General features: G+C 40.7%; 1 protein-coding gene across 1 annotated transcript in view; it reads left to right on the forward strand.

Moving 5' to 3' along the window:
• XK (X-linked Kx blood group antigen, Kell and VPS13A binding protein) overlaps positions 1 to 14,480 on the forward strand; it is a 52,364-nt gene extending 37,884 nt beyond the window's left edge. The window contains exon 3 of the mRNA XM_082680909.1: positions 10,475 to 14,480. Coding sequence (XP_082537035.1) covers positions 10,475 to 11,301 — 827 coding nt within the window. The 3' untranslated portion in view covers positions 11,302 to 14,480. The remainder of the gene's footprint in view (positions 1 to 10,474) is intronic.
• The last annotated feature ends 326 nt before the right edge of the window (positions 14,481 to 14,806 follow it).

Raw genomic sequence — 14,806 nt, forward strand, 5'->3', positions numbered from 1 at the left:
CTATTATAAATAGAGCTGCAGTGGACATTGTGGTACATGACTCTTTTTGAATTATGGTTTCCTCAGGGTAATTATGAATATTTTTAAGTCCATGTGAGATAATTACAATATCTCTATTTCCTATGGATATATTTTAATTCTTGGATTTAGATTATTTTTTTGTTTTTGTTGTTGGCTTGCCATGTTATTTTTAATTAAATGTCAGATGCTTATATTAAAAAAAAAAGAGGGCTTCCCTGGTGGTGCAGTGGTTGAGGGTCCACCTGCCCATGCAGGGGACACGGCTTCGTGCCCTGGTCCAGGAAGATCCCACATGCCATGGAGCGGCTGGGCCCGTGAGCCATGGCCGCTGAGCCTGCACGTCCTGAGCCTGTGCTCCGCAACAGGAGAGGCCACAACAGTGAGAGGCCCACGTACAGCAAAAAAAAAAAAAAAGAGAGATACTTTGAGTCTCTGGATGAGTTCTCTTTCTCCAGGAAGATTTTACTTTTGTTTATGGCAGGTAATTGGGTTAGATATAGATTGAATTGATCCAGTCATAACTTGAGTTGGTTGAAATGTGTACTTCAGCCTTTATGAGGGATTATCTATTTCTGGTCACCCTTACTCCCAGTGTCTAGTCTTCGGGGTTCCCACCAGAAAGCTTTGGCTGTCTCCAGGACCATTATAGGGCCACAATATCAATATTTGCTCCCACACCCACCAGATTTGAGAGACTGCTGAAAGCTGTGTTCATGTTCCATAATACTGTACCCAGTATCATATGGGCATATGTCTCAAGGGGAAGAGCAGCTTCAGAATTTTCTCTTAGGACTTTTCTTCTCTTTAAGATCTTGGCCCGAAAGTACTGACTGCTTTCTTTGGTAGATCTCTGATGCCTTTAAACAGGTGTTTGTCCAGTTGCTCTTGGCAGAAATATTGAACCAAAACAAACTAATCTGCCGTTGTCAGCATGGAAATCCTCTTTTTTGCTTTTTAATGCCTTTTTAAGGGAAGTTAAAAAGCACGAGAAATCAGAATTGTTCTCTCTTTTTCATTTTAAATGCTCATTGACACCTGAGGGTGAAGCTAATATATTGTCCTTAAATAAGTCTATGCAAATCTGGCCTTTGAATTCTGGTAGAGTTTTTGGGATACATATGAGAAAGTGTGAAATCTATTATGAGTTTGTTCTATAGTTAAGAACCAAAGCAACTAAGGAAGATGTACAAATGGCCAATAAGCACATGAAAAGATGCTCTACATCATTAGTCATCATGAAAACGCAAATCAAAATCACAAAGGTGTACCACTTCACACCCACTGGGATGACTAGAATCAAAAGGTTATAATAAAAATTGAACTTAATGATAATAACAAACATTGGTGAGCGTGTGGAGAAATTGGAACTTTCATACACTGCTGGTGGGAATGTAAAATGGTGCAATCACTTTGGAATACAGTCTGGCAGTTCCTCAAATAATTAAACACAAAGTTACCATATGACCCAGCAACTCTACTCCTATAGACCCAAGAGAAATAAAAATATATTCATAGGAACTTCCCTGGTGGTGCAGTGGTTAAGAATCCACCTGCCAATGCAGGAGACACGGGTTTGAGCCCTAGTCTGGGAAGATCCCACATGCTGCAGAGCAACTAAGCCCATGTGCCACAGCTACTGAGCCTGCACTGTACAGCCCGTGAGACACAACTACTGAAGCTCACGTGCCTAGAGCCCGTGCTCCGCAACAAGAGAAGCCACTGCAATGAGAAGCCCACGCACCACAACCAAGAGTAGCCCCTGCTCGCCACAGCTAGAGAAAGCCCATGTGCAGCAACGAAGACCCAATGCAGCCAAATTAAAAAAAAAAAAATCACACACAAATGTTTGTAGAAGCACTATTCACAATAGCCAGAAGGTGGAAACAACCCAAATTTTCATCAGCTGATGGATGGATAAGCAAAATGTAGTATATCCATACAATGGAATATTATTTGACCATGAAATGAAATGAAGGACTGATGCATGCTACAAGATAGATGAGTGTCGAAAATGTTATGCTAAGTGAAAGAAACCAGTCACAAGAGACCACACATTATATGGTTTCATTCATACAGAAGTCCAGGATAGGGAAATCTATAGAGACAGAAAGTAGTTAGTGGTTGCTTAGGACTGGGTGGGGGAGGGGGGTAGAGGAATGAGAGCTAAAGTGTACAGGGTTTCTTTTTGAAGTGATGAAAAGGTACTAAATGTGACTCTGGTGATGAAACGTACTAAAAGTAGATACACATATCTGCGAATCTGCTTTTAGAGAAACATTGAAAATATTTTCTCCTATTCTGAGGTTTGTCTTTTCATCTTGTTTATGGTGTCCTTTGTTGTGCAAAAGCTTTTAAGTTTCATTAGGTCCCATTTGTTTATTTTTGTTTTTCTTTCCATTTCTCTAGGAGGTGGGTCAAAAAGGATCTTGCTGTGATTTATGTCATAGAGTGTTCTGCCTAGGTTTTCCTCTAAGAGTTTTATAGTGTCTGGCCTTGCATTTAGGTCTTCAGTCCATTTTGAGTTCATTTTTGTGTATGGTGTTAGGGAGTGTTCTAATTTCATTCTTTTACATGTAGCTGTCCAGTTTTCCCAGCACCACTTATTGAAGAGACTGTCTTTTCTCCATTGTATTTTCTTGCCTCCTTAGGGAACTCTACTCACTGCTCTATGGTGACCTAAACGGGAAGGAAATCCAAAAAAGAGGGGATATATGTATATGTGTAGCTGATTCACTTTGCTGTACTGGAGAAACTAACACAACATTGTAAAGCAACTATACTCCAACTAAAAAAGAAAGAGTTTAGAGACAAACAGTTCTCAATTTGAATCCAAGCATGACCACTTACTAGCTGTATGACATTGGGAAAGCTATTTAACCTCATCTTTCTCATCTGGAAAATGGGTATAAACTAGAACCAACTGATAAGGATTAAATGTGATCATATATGTAAAGTGCGTGGTGTTGGGGACATCATAATTATTCAGTAATAACTGTGATAATAAAATTATTGTTAACAAAAAAGAAACATTGAATTGTACACTTTAAATTGTGAATTGTATGGTATGCGAATTATGTCTCAATAAAGCTGTTACAATAAAGGACCAAAGCAATATTTATGATAGCAACTGGGGAGAGAAGGTGACAGATGTGGATACAAGCTCATGGTGTTGACGATCTCTCTCATTTTCACTCTCTTCATTAACAGTTTGCTGACGCAGACGTACAGAATGGACTTGAGGACATGGGGAGGGGGAAGGGTAAGCTGGGACGAAGTGAGAGAGTGGCATGGACATATATACACTACCAAGTGTAAAATAGATAGCTAGTGGGAAGCAGCCACATAGCACAGGGAGATCAGCTCGGTGCTTTGTGACCACCTAGAGGGGTGGGATAGGGAGGGTGGGAAGAAGACGCAAGAGGGAGGGGATATGGGGATATATGTATACGTATAGCTGATTCACTTTGTTATAAAGCAGAAATTAACACACCACTGTAAAGCAATTATACTCCAATAAAGATGTTAAAAAAAAAAGTTTGCTGACCAGTTGTCAGGGCCTGGGGTGGAATTAAAGCAGAACCCTGGGTCCTGTAATACATGGTCGAAGGTAACTCAAGTAAGAGTAATTCATGGAATCCAGCAAGAGCAGTGATCTGGATAACTGACCAGGAAGATAACACTGCTGAGATAATCCAGACTTGTCTTAATCCTGGCTGGGCCCGACATCCTGAAGCAGGACTTACCTTCCTTAGTTATTCCCGTGGTCAGAAAGTACTGCACTGTCCCTAAATCTCCCTGCTTTGCAAGCCTCTCATATACCTAGAAGAGTTTTCTTTAGAGTGTAAACTTAAATCTCAAAGACCTTTTCTAATTTGGAGCCTATTTCTCTGGAAGTGCTGGAAACACGTGCAACTTCTTGATTGAGAAAGGCACATAAAGCAGATGCATTTGCATAGGAACCCCATGACCCCAGAAGTCACCATCTGGGAAGGGGCTTTGAGAGTTCTCATGGCTCACTTCAGTCGTGTCTCTGAGAGATTTGGAGCTTCAATTACTCATTCAGTGGTTAAAAAAAAAAAGGGCAGGTCACAGATTGTACAATCTTTATTTCACTTATTCAACAGACATATCAGTTACCAACTTTGTGCCAGTCACTGTGCTAGGTGCTGTAATAAAAATCTGTATGAAACAGTAGCTGCCTCTAGGAGATTGCACTAAACCAAAGGTACCAAGTGAGGAAAGAGACGTATGCATTAAGTGACTGTGAGTTCCCAATAGAGTGGCAGTTAACTGAGCTTAGAAAAGTCTTGGAAGCATTTAGCACAACTGAATAAATATAGTTGAATAAAGGCCGAGAAAAGGCATCATTGAGGCGGTAACACTTTAACTGAACCTTGAAGAACAAGTAGGGTTTATCCAGGCAGATGAAGAGGAGAGGAAGGCTGGTGGCAGAGAAACAAATGAGTTAGGACCCTGTGGTAAGAGCCATTATGAGAGTTAACAAGGGACACAGCCAGAAAGGGAGGAAGAAATGAACTTAGAGCAGTACTTCTCAGACTTTAATGGTCATACATTAAAGCCTGAGAAAAACGGAAAATCGTGTTAAAATAGAGATTCTGACTCAGAATTTCAGGGTCTAAGCTAGAGCACTTCATTGACCCCCAGTCAATGTCAGTGCTTCTGATCCATGAGCCACACTGAGTAACAAGAGCTTAGAGATCTATTTGAGTGGGATGGGAGAGGAAAGTGAAAAGTCCTAATTAACATGTAAATTTCTGGATAGAATGATCTGGAGTGATGGTGTTGTGAGCTGCTAGAGGGAATGTAAGAGGAGATTTTCAAGGAAATATAAGTTTTGTTTTGTGTTTTGTTTTGTTTTGAGGCACCTATAAAGATATCTCGGAAGAGAAATCTGGTAGGAAGGAGAAAAATAAGACCATGGTTCCTGAGTAGAAGAGAAAGATGTGCCTATGAATGAAATTGAGAAGGGACTGCAAGAAAAGTGAGAGGATGATTAGGAGAAAATGATATGATCACTTCCACAGAAGAAGTTTCAAGAAAGTGGGAATGAACAATGTCAAATGTTGCAGAGAGATGAGGAAGGAGCAAGACTAGAATCCAGACTGCAAGGAGTTGAGGATTGGAAAACGAGTGTTTCGATTAGTGGTAAGAGGGTTGAGGAAAAGTGTGAAAGAGAGTGTGGCAGTAGACAGAAAGGAGTGTAGGGTAAAGGGAAGGGTCCTCCCTCACCCTTTTTTTCCTTCCTCTTTCCTTTCTCCTTCCCCCTTCCCTCCCTCCCTCCCTCTCTCCCCTCCCTCCTTCCTTCCTTCCCTCCCTCCTTTCTTCCTTTTAGCATTATTATATCAATAGAAATTTTCCTACATACAAAAAATTGAGAGGCTATTATAATGAATGCTAGGATAAGCCACAGAGAAAGTGCTTGCCTTGTCCTACAAACAGAATTCCCCTCCGAAGAGGAATCCTGAGCAATAAAATGTTCTCCACCACTTAACACAAAGATTAAGGTCTTGATGTCAAGTCAGGAAATTAGCAAGTTCATTCCTAATAGCAATTATTTTCTCTGTGAAATAGGAAGAGTTCCTTTGGAAGGAGTTCGTTTGGCTGGAATTACATGGGAAGAAACTTTGTAAGTGTGGCAGGGGTTTGGAATATTGCCAAAGCCTTCCTTTCAGCTTTACCCAAAGTGATGTCTTACCTTCTAACAAAAGATAAAAACAGCAAAATGCCCTCCGACCTCGCCCCTCCACTCCACACACTCACATAGGAAATGAGAATATGAAAAGTAGCAGGATACAAAATTAATGCACAGAAATCTCTTGGGTTCCTATACACTAATGATGAAAAATCTGAAAGGGAAATTAAGGAAACACTCGTGTTTACCATTGCAACAAAAAGAAAAAAATACCTAGAAATAGGGCTTCCCTGGTGGCGCAGTGGTTGAGAGTCCTCCTGCCAATGCAGGGGACACGGGTTCGTGCCCTGGTCCAGGAAGATCCCACAGGCCGCGGAGCGGCTGGGCCCGTGAGCCATGGCCGCTGAGCCTGCGCGTCTGGAGCCTGTGCTCCACTACGTGAGAGGCCATAACAGTGAGAGGCCCGCATACTGCCAAAAAAAAAAAAAAACCTAGGAATAAACCTACCTAGGGAGATAAAGACCTGCATGCAGAAAACTATAAGACATTGATGAAAGAAATTAAAGATGATACAAACAGATGGAGAGATATACCATGTTCTTGGACTGAAAGAATCAACATTGTGAAAATGACTGTACTACCCAAAGCAATCTACAGGTTCAGTGCAATCCCTATCAAACTACCAATGGTATTTTTCACAGAACTAGGACAAAAAATTTCACAATTTGTATGGAAACACAAAAGACCCCGAATAGCCAAAGCAATCTTGAGAAAGAAAAACGGAGCTGGAGGAATCAGGCTCTCTGACTTCAGACTGTATTACAAAGCTATAGTAATCAAGACAGTATGGTACTGGCACAAAAACAGAAATATAGATTAATGAAACAGGATAGAAAGCCCAGAGATAAAGCCACACACATATGGTCAACTTATCTTTGATGAAGGAGGCAAGAATACACAATGGAGGAAAAACAGCCTCTTCAATAAGTGGTGCTGGGAAAACTGGACAGCTACATGTAAAAGAATGAAATTAGAACACTTCCAAACACCATACACAAAAATAAACTCAAAATGGATTAAAGACCTAAATGTAAGGCCAGACACTATAAAACTTGTAGAGGAAAACCTAGTCAGAACACTCTATGACATAAATCACAGCAAGATCCTTTTTGACCCACCTCCTAGAAAAATGGAATAAAAACAAAAATAAATGGGACCTAATGAAACTTAAAAGCTTTTGCACAGCAAAGGAAACCATAAACAAAATGAAAAGACAACCCTCAGAATGGGAGAAAATATTTGCAAACGAAGCAACTGACAGAGGATTAATCTCCAAAATATACAAGCAGCTCATGCAGCTCAATATCAAAAAAACAAACAACCCAATCCAAAAATGGGCAGAAGACCTAAATAGACATTTGTCCAAAGAAGATATACAGATTGCCAAGAAACACATGAAAGGATGCTCAACATCTCTAATCATTAGAGAAATGCAAATCAAAACTACAATGAGACATCATCTCACACCAATGAGACTGGCCATCATCAAAAAATCTACAAACAATAAATGCTGGAGAGGGTGTGGAGAAAAGGGAACCCTCTTGCACTGTTGGTGGCAATGTAAATTGATACAGCCACTATGGAGAACAGTATGGAGGTCCCTTAAAAAACTAAATATAGAACTACCATATGACCCAGCAATCCCACTACTGGGCATATACCCTGAGAAAACCATAATTCAAAAAGAGTCATGTACCACAATGTTCATTGCAGCACTATTTACAATTGCCAGGACATGGAAGCAACCTGAAGTCCAGCGACAGATGAATGGATAAAGATGTGGCACATATATACAATGGAATATTACTCAGCCATAAAAAGAAACAAAATTGACTTATTTGTATTGAGTTGGATGGAACTAGAGTCTGTCATACAGAGTGATGTAAGTCAAAAAGAGAAAAACCAATACTGTATGCTAACACATATATATGGAATCTAAAAAAAAAATGGTTTTGATGAATCTAGGGACAGGACAGGAATAAAGACACAGACATAGAGAATGGACTTGAGGACACGGGGAGGGGGAAGGGTAAGCTGTGACAAAGTGAGTGAGTGGCATGGACATATATACACTACCAAATGTAAAATAGATAGCTAGTGGGAAGCAGCCGCATAGCACAGGGAGATCAGTTCGGTGCTTTGTGACCACCTAGAGGGGTGGGACAGGGAGGGTGGGAGGGAGACGCAAGAGAGAGGAGATATGGGGATGTGTGTATATGTATAGTTGATTCACTTTGTTATAAAGCAGAAAGTAACACACCATTGTAAAGCAATTATACCCCAATAAAGATGTTTAGAAAAAAAGATTATTGGGGGCTGTTAGACTTCTATGACATGCCACTTAAAAGGTCAGGACCACCAACGGATCCCCTGTTGTGTGGACTCTGGGAAGAGAAGGTTGGGAAATGATGTCAGGAACTTTTCTCCATTTAAGTCTGAATAAGTAGATATTTGCATAAATATCATCCTAGCTATTCATTAGATAACAGCTTAACTCTAGAGGTAGAAATATACATTCGAAGCATTTTGTTCAAGTTTCTTGTCTCCCAAGTATCTCTCTCTTCCTGGCCCCTTTCTTGGGGAGCAGGGAGCACCCAACATTGGTAATGATAATTGAAGTTAGTGATTTCACAGTCATTTCTTTGCATTCTCAGAAGGCCTTAGCAGTTAATTCCTACTAAGCAGCAATTGGGTAATAATTGGCTAACTCTCTTGACAGAGAAAAAAACGTAATTTGGAAATAATTGACCTAATGAGAAAAATGGATTGATGGTTAAAAAATTGTTTGGGTCATTGCATTGTTAAAAGTAATAAGTAACTTGGAGATGAAGTACCATAAATTTAACAGTGTAAATACTGCATGTGTATGAATACATAATTTATATGGTAATTTACGCTTAGCTCATATTCTACATTTGAAGTTATTTTTCTTGTAGTAGAAAAAACAGAAGGACTAAAAGAAAAGGATCCAATACTAGATTCTTAAGGTTTGTAGAAATGTGTAATACATATAAAAGTATATCACCTGGGATAAACCGTAATGGAAAAGAATATAAAAAAGAATGTGTATGTATAACTGAGTCACTTTGCTGTACAGCAGAACTTAACAGAACATTGTAAATCAACTGTATTTCAATAAAAACAGTGTATCAGCAATAGGTACTGCTTTATAATGCTCCATTGAACTAGCCTCTCAGAAAAAATAACTCAGTCCAATTACTTCCCAGGCTACTCCTGTGATAGTATTTCTGTCTTTTAAATTTGATTAGTACATGGCAGTCTTTCCAGAGAATGATATCGATGATTTAAATCAGTGCCAAAAGGCTATGAGAGGAGTTGATGCTTTGAGTAAAACTGAGCTTCTCCCAGGCAACTAACTACCCAAGCTTCCGAGTTTTTATGCCCATCAAATGTAGATGTCTTCCATTGATTCAGAACTTAAATAAGAAAATGAACCCTTTATTCCCATGCATTTTAAATTATAAGTAAAAACAATTTTGTTATATGTACGTTGGAGGTAGGCATGGAAGGTATTATCTCAATTTTATGGGCAAGAAAACAGAACCCAGCCAGACTCTCGGTTCCTCCCTGCTCCAATATTTGGAGGTCGTGGCAGCCTGCAGTAAGTGATTGTATTTCAGATTTGACCACACAGTCTGTGCTCATGGGTTGGCAGTACATTTTTTAGATAATAGAACTCACAGCCAGCAGTGTCATGCTCTGAAACATAGTACCATGCTCCATTCAAATGAGCCACATCTTGTCCCCTAACACTGCTGCTCGGTATAAACCGGGTAAACCCATTAGCCGTCAGTCATTTGAAGAAATAAACAGCTAGAGTTGAGACCCCTTGAAACATTAAGGCCTTTTAGACCAAGACAGATTGACTCAGTAACAGTGAGGTTCTCATTTCTTCAGCACTGTATGGAATTTAAGAATATAACTGAAGAGCAAAGAAAAGTGAGCAATCTGTAGTCAGTATATAAATTTAAAAGGTCCTGCAGATAGAGAGGAACTCATGAACAATTTATTATTGAGTGCTTTCTGTTTCAGTTTCTACACTGGTATATGTTGAGGGTATCAAGAAGAAATATCAGACATGGTCACTCGTGACTCCTCAGGAGCTTGTAAGCTGATTGAGGAAACAAAACGCACCGTGTAAAGGACTCCACATATTCAGACAGAGCAGATGGGGTCTGAAAGGTGTTTTAGTTTCAGTTGACCCTGAAGCAGACCCTGAGACAAGCACTTGAGTGCATGTCTGTCTGGAGGAAGGTATAAGAAGCGTGGGAGAAGGGAAGTGAGACAGGGAAGGCGGCCAATAAAGGTGACAACGTTACTAGACAACAGTCACCGTGGGTGACTAGAAAGTAATCTTATGAGGAAACACCGGTAAACAGTATAGAACACACACCTCCGAGTTACTCTACCCAAACGGTAGGGGAACTGGGCTCGTTATATTCCAGCTCTTCTCAGGGCTAGGATTGGGGTGTTGAAGGGCTCTCCCAGGGGTATTAATTCCTGGGCACTTCAGCCTGCCCAGCACCTGGGCACAGCAGGCTTCTGCAGCCCTGGGAAAAGCCCTCAGGTGCAGTGAGCAGACGCTGATAGCTGGAAGCCAGCCCGTGCACATGAAACAGAGGGGTCCAAGGAATATGGGTAGAGGACTGCCAGCAGCCACCACAGTAGGATTCTTGGTGTAGGTGAGACTTGAGAGCGCTCTTTCTCTTCTCTCCTCAGGTCTCTTCATGGTCCTCTCCCTATTGTCCATCGTGTATGGAGCCTTGCGCTGTAACATCCTCGCCATCAAGATCAAATACGATGAATATGATGTCAAAGTGAAGCCCCTGGCCTATGTCTGCATCTTCCTCTGGAGGAGCTTTGAGATTGCCACTCGAGTCATTGTCCTGGTCCTCTTTACCTCTGTCCTGAAGACCTGGGTGGTGATAGACATACTCCTCAACTTCCTCAGCTTCCTCTTCTACCCCTGGACCCTCTTCTGGCGCAGTGGCTCCCCCTTCCCTGAGAACATCGAGAAGGCCCTCAGTCGGGTGGGCACCACCATCGTGCTGTGCTTCCTCACCTTCCTCTATGCCGGGATCAACATGTTCTGCTGGTCAGCGGTACAGCTGAAAATCAACAACCCCGACCTCATCAGCAAGTCCCAGAACTGGTACCAGCTGCTGGTGTACTACATGTTGAGATTCATCGAGAACGCCTTCCTCCTCCTCATGTGGTATCTTTACAAGACTGACATCTACATGTATGTGTGCGCACCCCTGCTGATCCTGCAGCTGCTCATTGGCTACTGCACGGCCATTCTGTTCATGATCGTGTTCTATCAATTCTTCCACCCTTGCAAAAAGCTCTTTTCCTCTAGTGTTTCTGAAAGCTTTCAGGAGTGGCTAAAGTGTGCTTGCTGTGACTGCAGGCGGCGGAAATCCTCTGAGTCTGCAGAAAAGACGGATCTAAGGTCATCCGCAGACAGAGAGGAAACCCCTTCTAGCAGTAAAATAAGTTCTATGCCCAGCCAGATCTTGAATGCCGATGAGCTCTTTTCTGCTTAATGGGACCTGAGTCTCTTGAGGCACAGATGTATTGTTTGCTGGGTTGATCCCTGTTCTTCATACAAGTGATGGGCCCTGCACAGTTAACAAAGCAGGAAGTTATCTCTCAACTCCTTGTGAGTCTCTCCCCTTCGGAGAGCTCTCGGGTGGGCATGTGGGAACCATGGAGAGAAGCCAGGGAAACCCCTGAGCGTTGCAGGGGCAGCCTAAGGCACCACCATTCACAGTTGACCATGTTCTCCCAGACGTTACTGGCCTTTTCATTGACAAAGTACCCATGATATCTGAGTTGGGCTGGTTAGATCCATCAGGTAGAATGAGGGCAGGGGCTTACTTGTTTTCTAGTTTTCTGGACTGCTGGTCTAGGTAGCCTAATGTTTTATTATCCCTGAACGTAGTTTTCACCCAAGAGTTATCTGATGACCACAGATGGTTACTGGGGTTTTGCCATCAGCCACAACAGTCCTGTCAGAGTTTTCAGAGAGGGCTGTTCAAGTTTGGTTTTTGAATAGACAGATGTTCCATTTTCATCTCATCAGGGCTCTTTGTACACAACCAACTGTAGCAGCCTTGGAGACTTTATTCTCAAGGATCCATGGATTCAAAATTGAATTCTAAATTTGGTTATGGAAGCCCTAGAATTTTAGAAAAGTTGTGTTCTTTCAATATGTTGAAGAAATTCTGGATCAAGAGGGTTGTTAAAATATCAAAGTGTTTGTAGGCTTTTATAAGCAGAGTTCTTACCTTCTTGTGGTAGTTTAAGATGAATCTGCTAGAAGGTAGGCTTAACCTCATCAAGGTTGAGTCCTGTCTTACAGTTCTGGGAAATTTCTAGTAGAATTTGCTAGGATTTGCCTTCTTAGGAAAGAAGAAAATAAAACCCATAGTCTTTACTCCACCTCTTCCTTGCCTGTCAGGAAAGTTTTAGACAAGAGTTACCTTGGTTAACCTAAGTTCTTCTAGAAAACACAGAAATTTCTCACCTAGCATATGTATATAGGCCATTTTAATTTTCATTATTTGAAGGAAAAGGGTTCCCCACCTTCAGTTAGATGGTGACTTCAGAAACTTTTAAATTTTGCAAACAGCTAACATGACCAGAAGATTTTTATCTTTAACTGAATGCATTTTGATTTGGTATGATTATGAGTTAATTTGAATAAGAACTTCAATTTTATCCTCCTACACTCTCCTATCTTCAGTATAATTTCTCCTTTGATCTGGAACCATATTTCTTTCATAAAAGGATTTGTAGAATATCCTCAGTTGTCTTGGAAAAATGCCTAGATCTAGTACCATTATTTCTACCATAAAAACCTTGATGATGAAACACCTGGGAGCAGGTGACGTCACTGACGAGGCTGGACATTGCAGGTCGATCAGGGTTGACAGTCTTAGGACTCATAATGGCTGAACTTTCTGACCCATCGAGTTTCTAACAGCTAGTTTGTCAGGGGACAGGTTAAAATGGTGAGTTTGAGTAGGAGTTGTGGCCAGAATTAGCCAGGGATGGAGAGACTGGTACTTCCCCAGCCTTGGTTTGGAAGCCTGTCTCAAGAACCACTACAAAATCTGGGCCTTCAAATACATTTAAAATCATTTTAAGGTAGAATGTAGGTAAGCCTATTGAGTGACCCCAAACCAAACTGACAGTGATGGTCTGTCACACTCCTAAAGCCCAATTATAAGCCACATTTAAAAGGATAAAGAGGTTTGGTAACTAAATTGGACATTTTGTCATCTTTAACTCTTGATATGCAGATACCCCTGCTTTGGGGCCATATACGTCTAGTCACTTTGGGGAAGAGAAGCCACTGCTTTTTTTCTTCATGGCCACAATTTAAGTCATAGTGAACTGAGAAATCTTGTTTTTAAATTATTTGTATTATACCTCTGAAATGGCAAAATTATAGCTCAGACTGCACAACTAGGTTGCCCTAAAGACAAACAAACCAGCAAATTTCCTCCTATCTTGAGAGTTAAAATGTCTTTTTCAGTAATAATTCCAATTTTTAAAACTCTCCGTGCTTTGTCTAATTAATTACATACCATAACTTGTCGCAACAGATACTCCAACTGATTCATTATCATTTGGCTGGATGGAGGTGAAGTATTTCCTCGAAATATATTGAAATAAGATCATCAAATATGTTTAGACTTTCTTCATTACTGGAGACAGTGCAGTGTAGAGGTTGACATCTCCCTGTCCAACCCTGCAAGTTAGTTAATTGTTCTATGCCTCAGTTTCCTCACCCACAAAATTTGCATGATATACTTGCCCAGACTACCTCACAAGGTTGTCAGAAGAACAAATTAAATAATAGGTGTGAAAATGCTTTGAAAATATTTTTGAAGTGCCATGCATGTTTAAAGGAGTTGTTTTTATAGTTATTCAAATCCATAACAGGTTTTTTTTTTTTTTTTTTTTTTTTTTACCGTTAGAGAAGAAACAAGTAGCATCATTCACATGAGTGTCTTAAGTGAATATGTCGGCCTTTGGCCTTACAGAAGGGCAAGTGTAAATGGCCTTTACTCTTGGAGAGAACTCAACAGTTGCCCTTTCTCTTACCATCATTTGCTTATAAAAATTAGCACCCAGGGCTTCCCTGGTGGCACAGTGGTTGAGAGTCCGCCTGCCGATGCAGGGGACACGGGTTCGTGCGCCGGTCCGGGAAGATCCCACATGCCGCGGAGCGGCTGGGCCCGTGAGCCGTGGCCGCTGAGCCTGCGCGTCCGGAGCCTGTGCTCCACAACAGGAGAGGCCACAACAGTGAGAGGCCCATGTATCGCAAAAAAAAAAAAAAAAAAAAAAAAAATTAGCACCCAAACATATGGTACTTGGAGGAAAAAGACCCACTGAAATCTGAGAAATTGCTTTTGATAACAAATGAGCTTATCATTTTTGTATGTCATCTTTCATAAAGGATATAGCAGCCTCTTTTGTTAATTTTTCTTTACAATTTGAATGCCTGATCCCGCTAGACTTTAATTGAATGTGGGTATAATTTTTTCTGCCTTGTAAATGGGAAAAATAAACTTTAAAATTGATTGTCAAATACAGCATTTTCTTGGAAACCTCCTTAGAACATTAGTGCTATGGGTTATGACTGTATGTGTCAGTACTCCTCAGCCAGTACATTGCGGATGTGAGTTTTGCAGGCTGCTTCTCTGCAGCCATTCACTCTAATAAATATTGTTTATGTTTCTTCATATAATAAATTAATTTTTCCATTTCTCCTTGCTTTTCATTCCTTATACAGTCCTTTCATGGCTTTTTGACTTCAGGGACTATTTTAGAAACAAATTTGCAAATGGTTTTGTTGTGATTAATTATGATTTTGTAACCTCACCTGAAAATTTTGTTTGATAAGCATTTACTCCATTTGTTAAAGCTGCACCGCTCAATACTAAAATTCTGCTCCAACATAAGTGGTATACTGATCCAGAAACATAAAATATCAAATGAGCGACTTGATATTAACATAAATGAATAGTCAAATTGTAA

This window comes from Grampus griseus, assembly GCF_964374135.1.
Source record: "Grampus griseus genome assembly, chromosome: X".
Taxonomy (NCBI): Eukaryota; Metazoa; Chordata; class Mammalia; order Artiodactyla; family Delphinidae; genus Grampus; species Grampus griseus.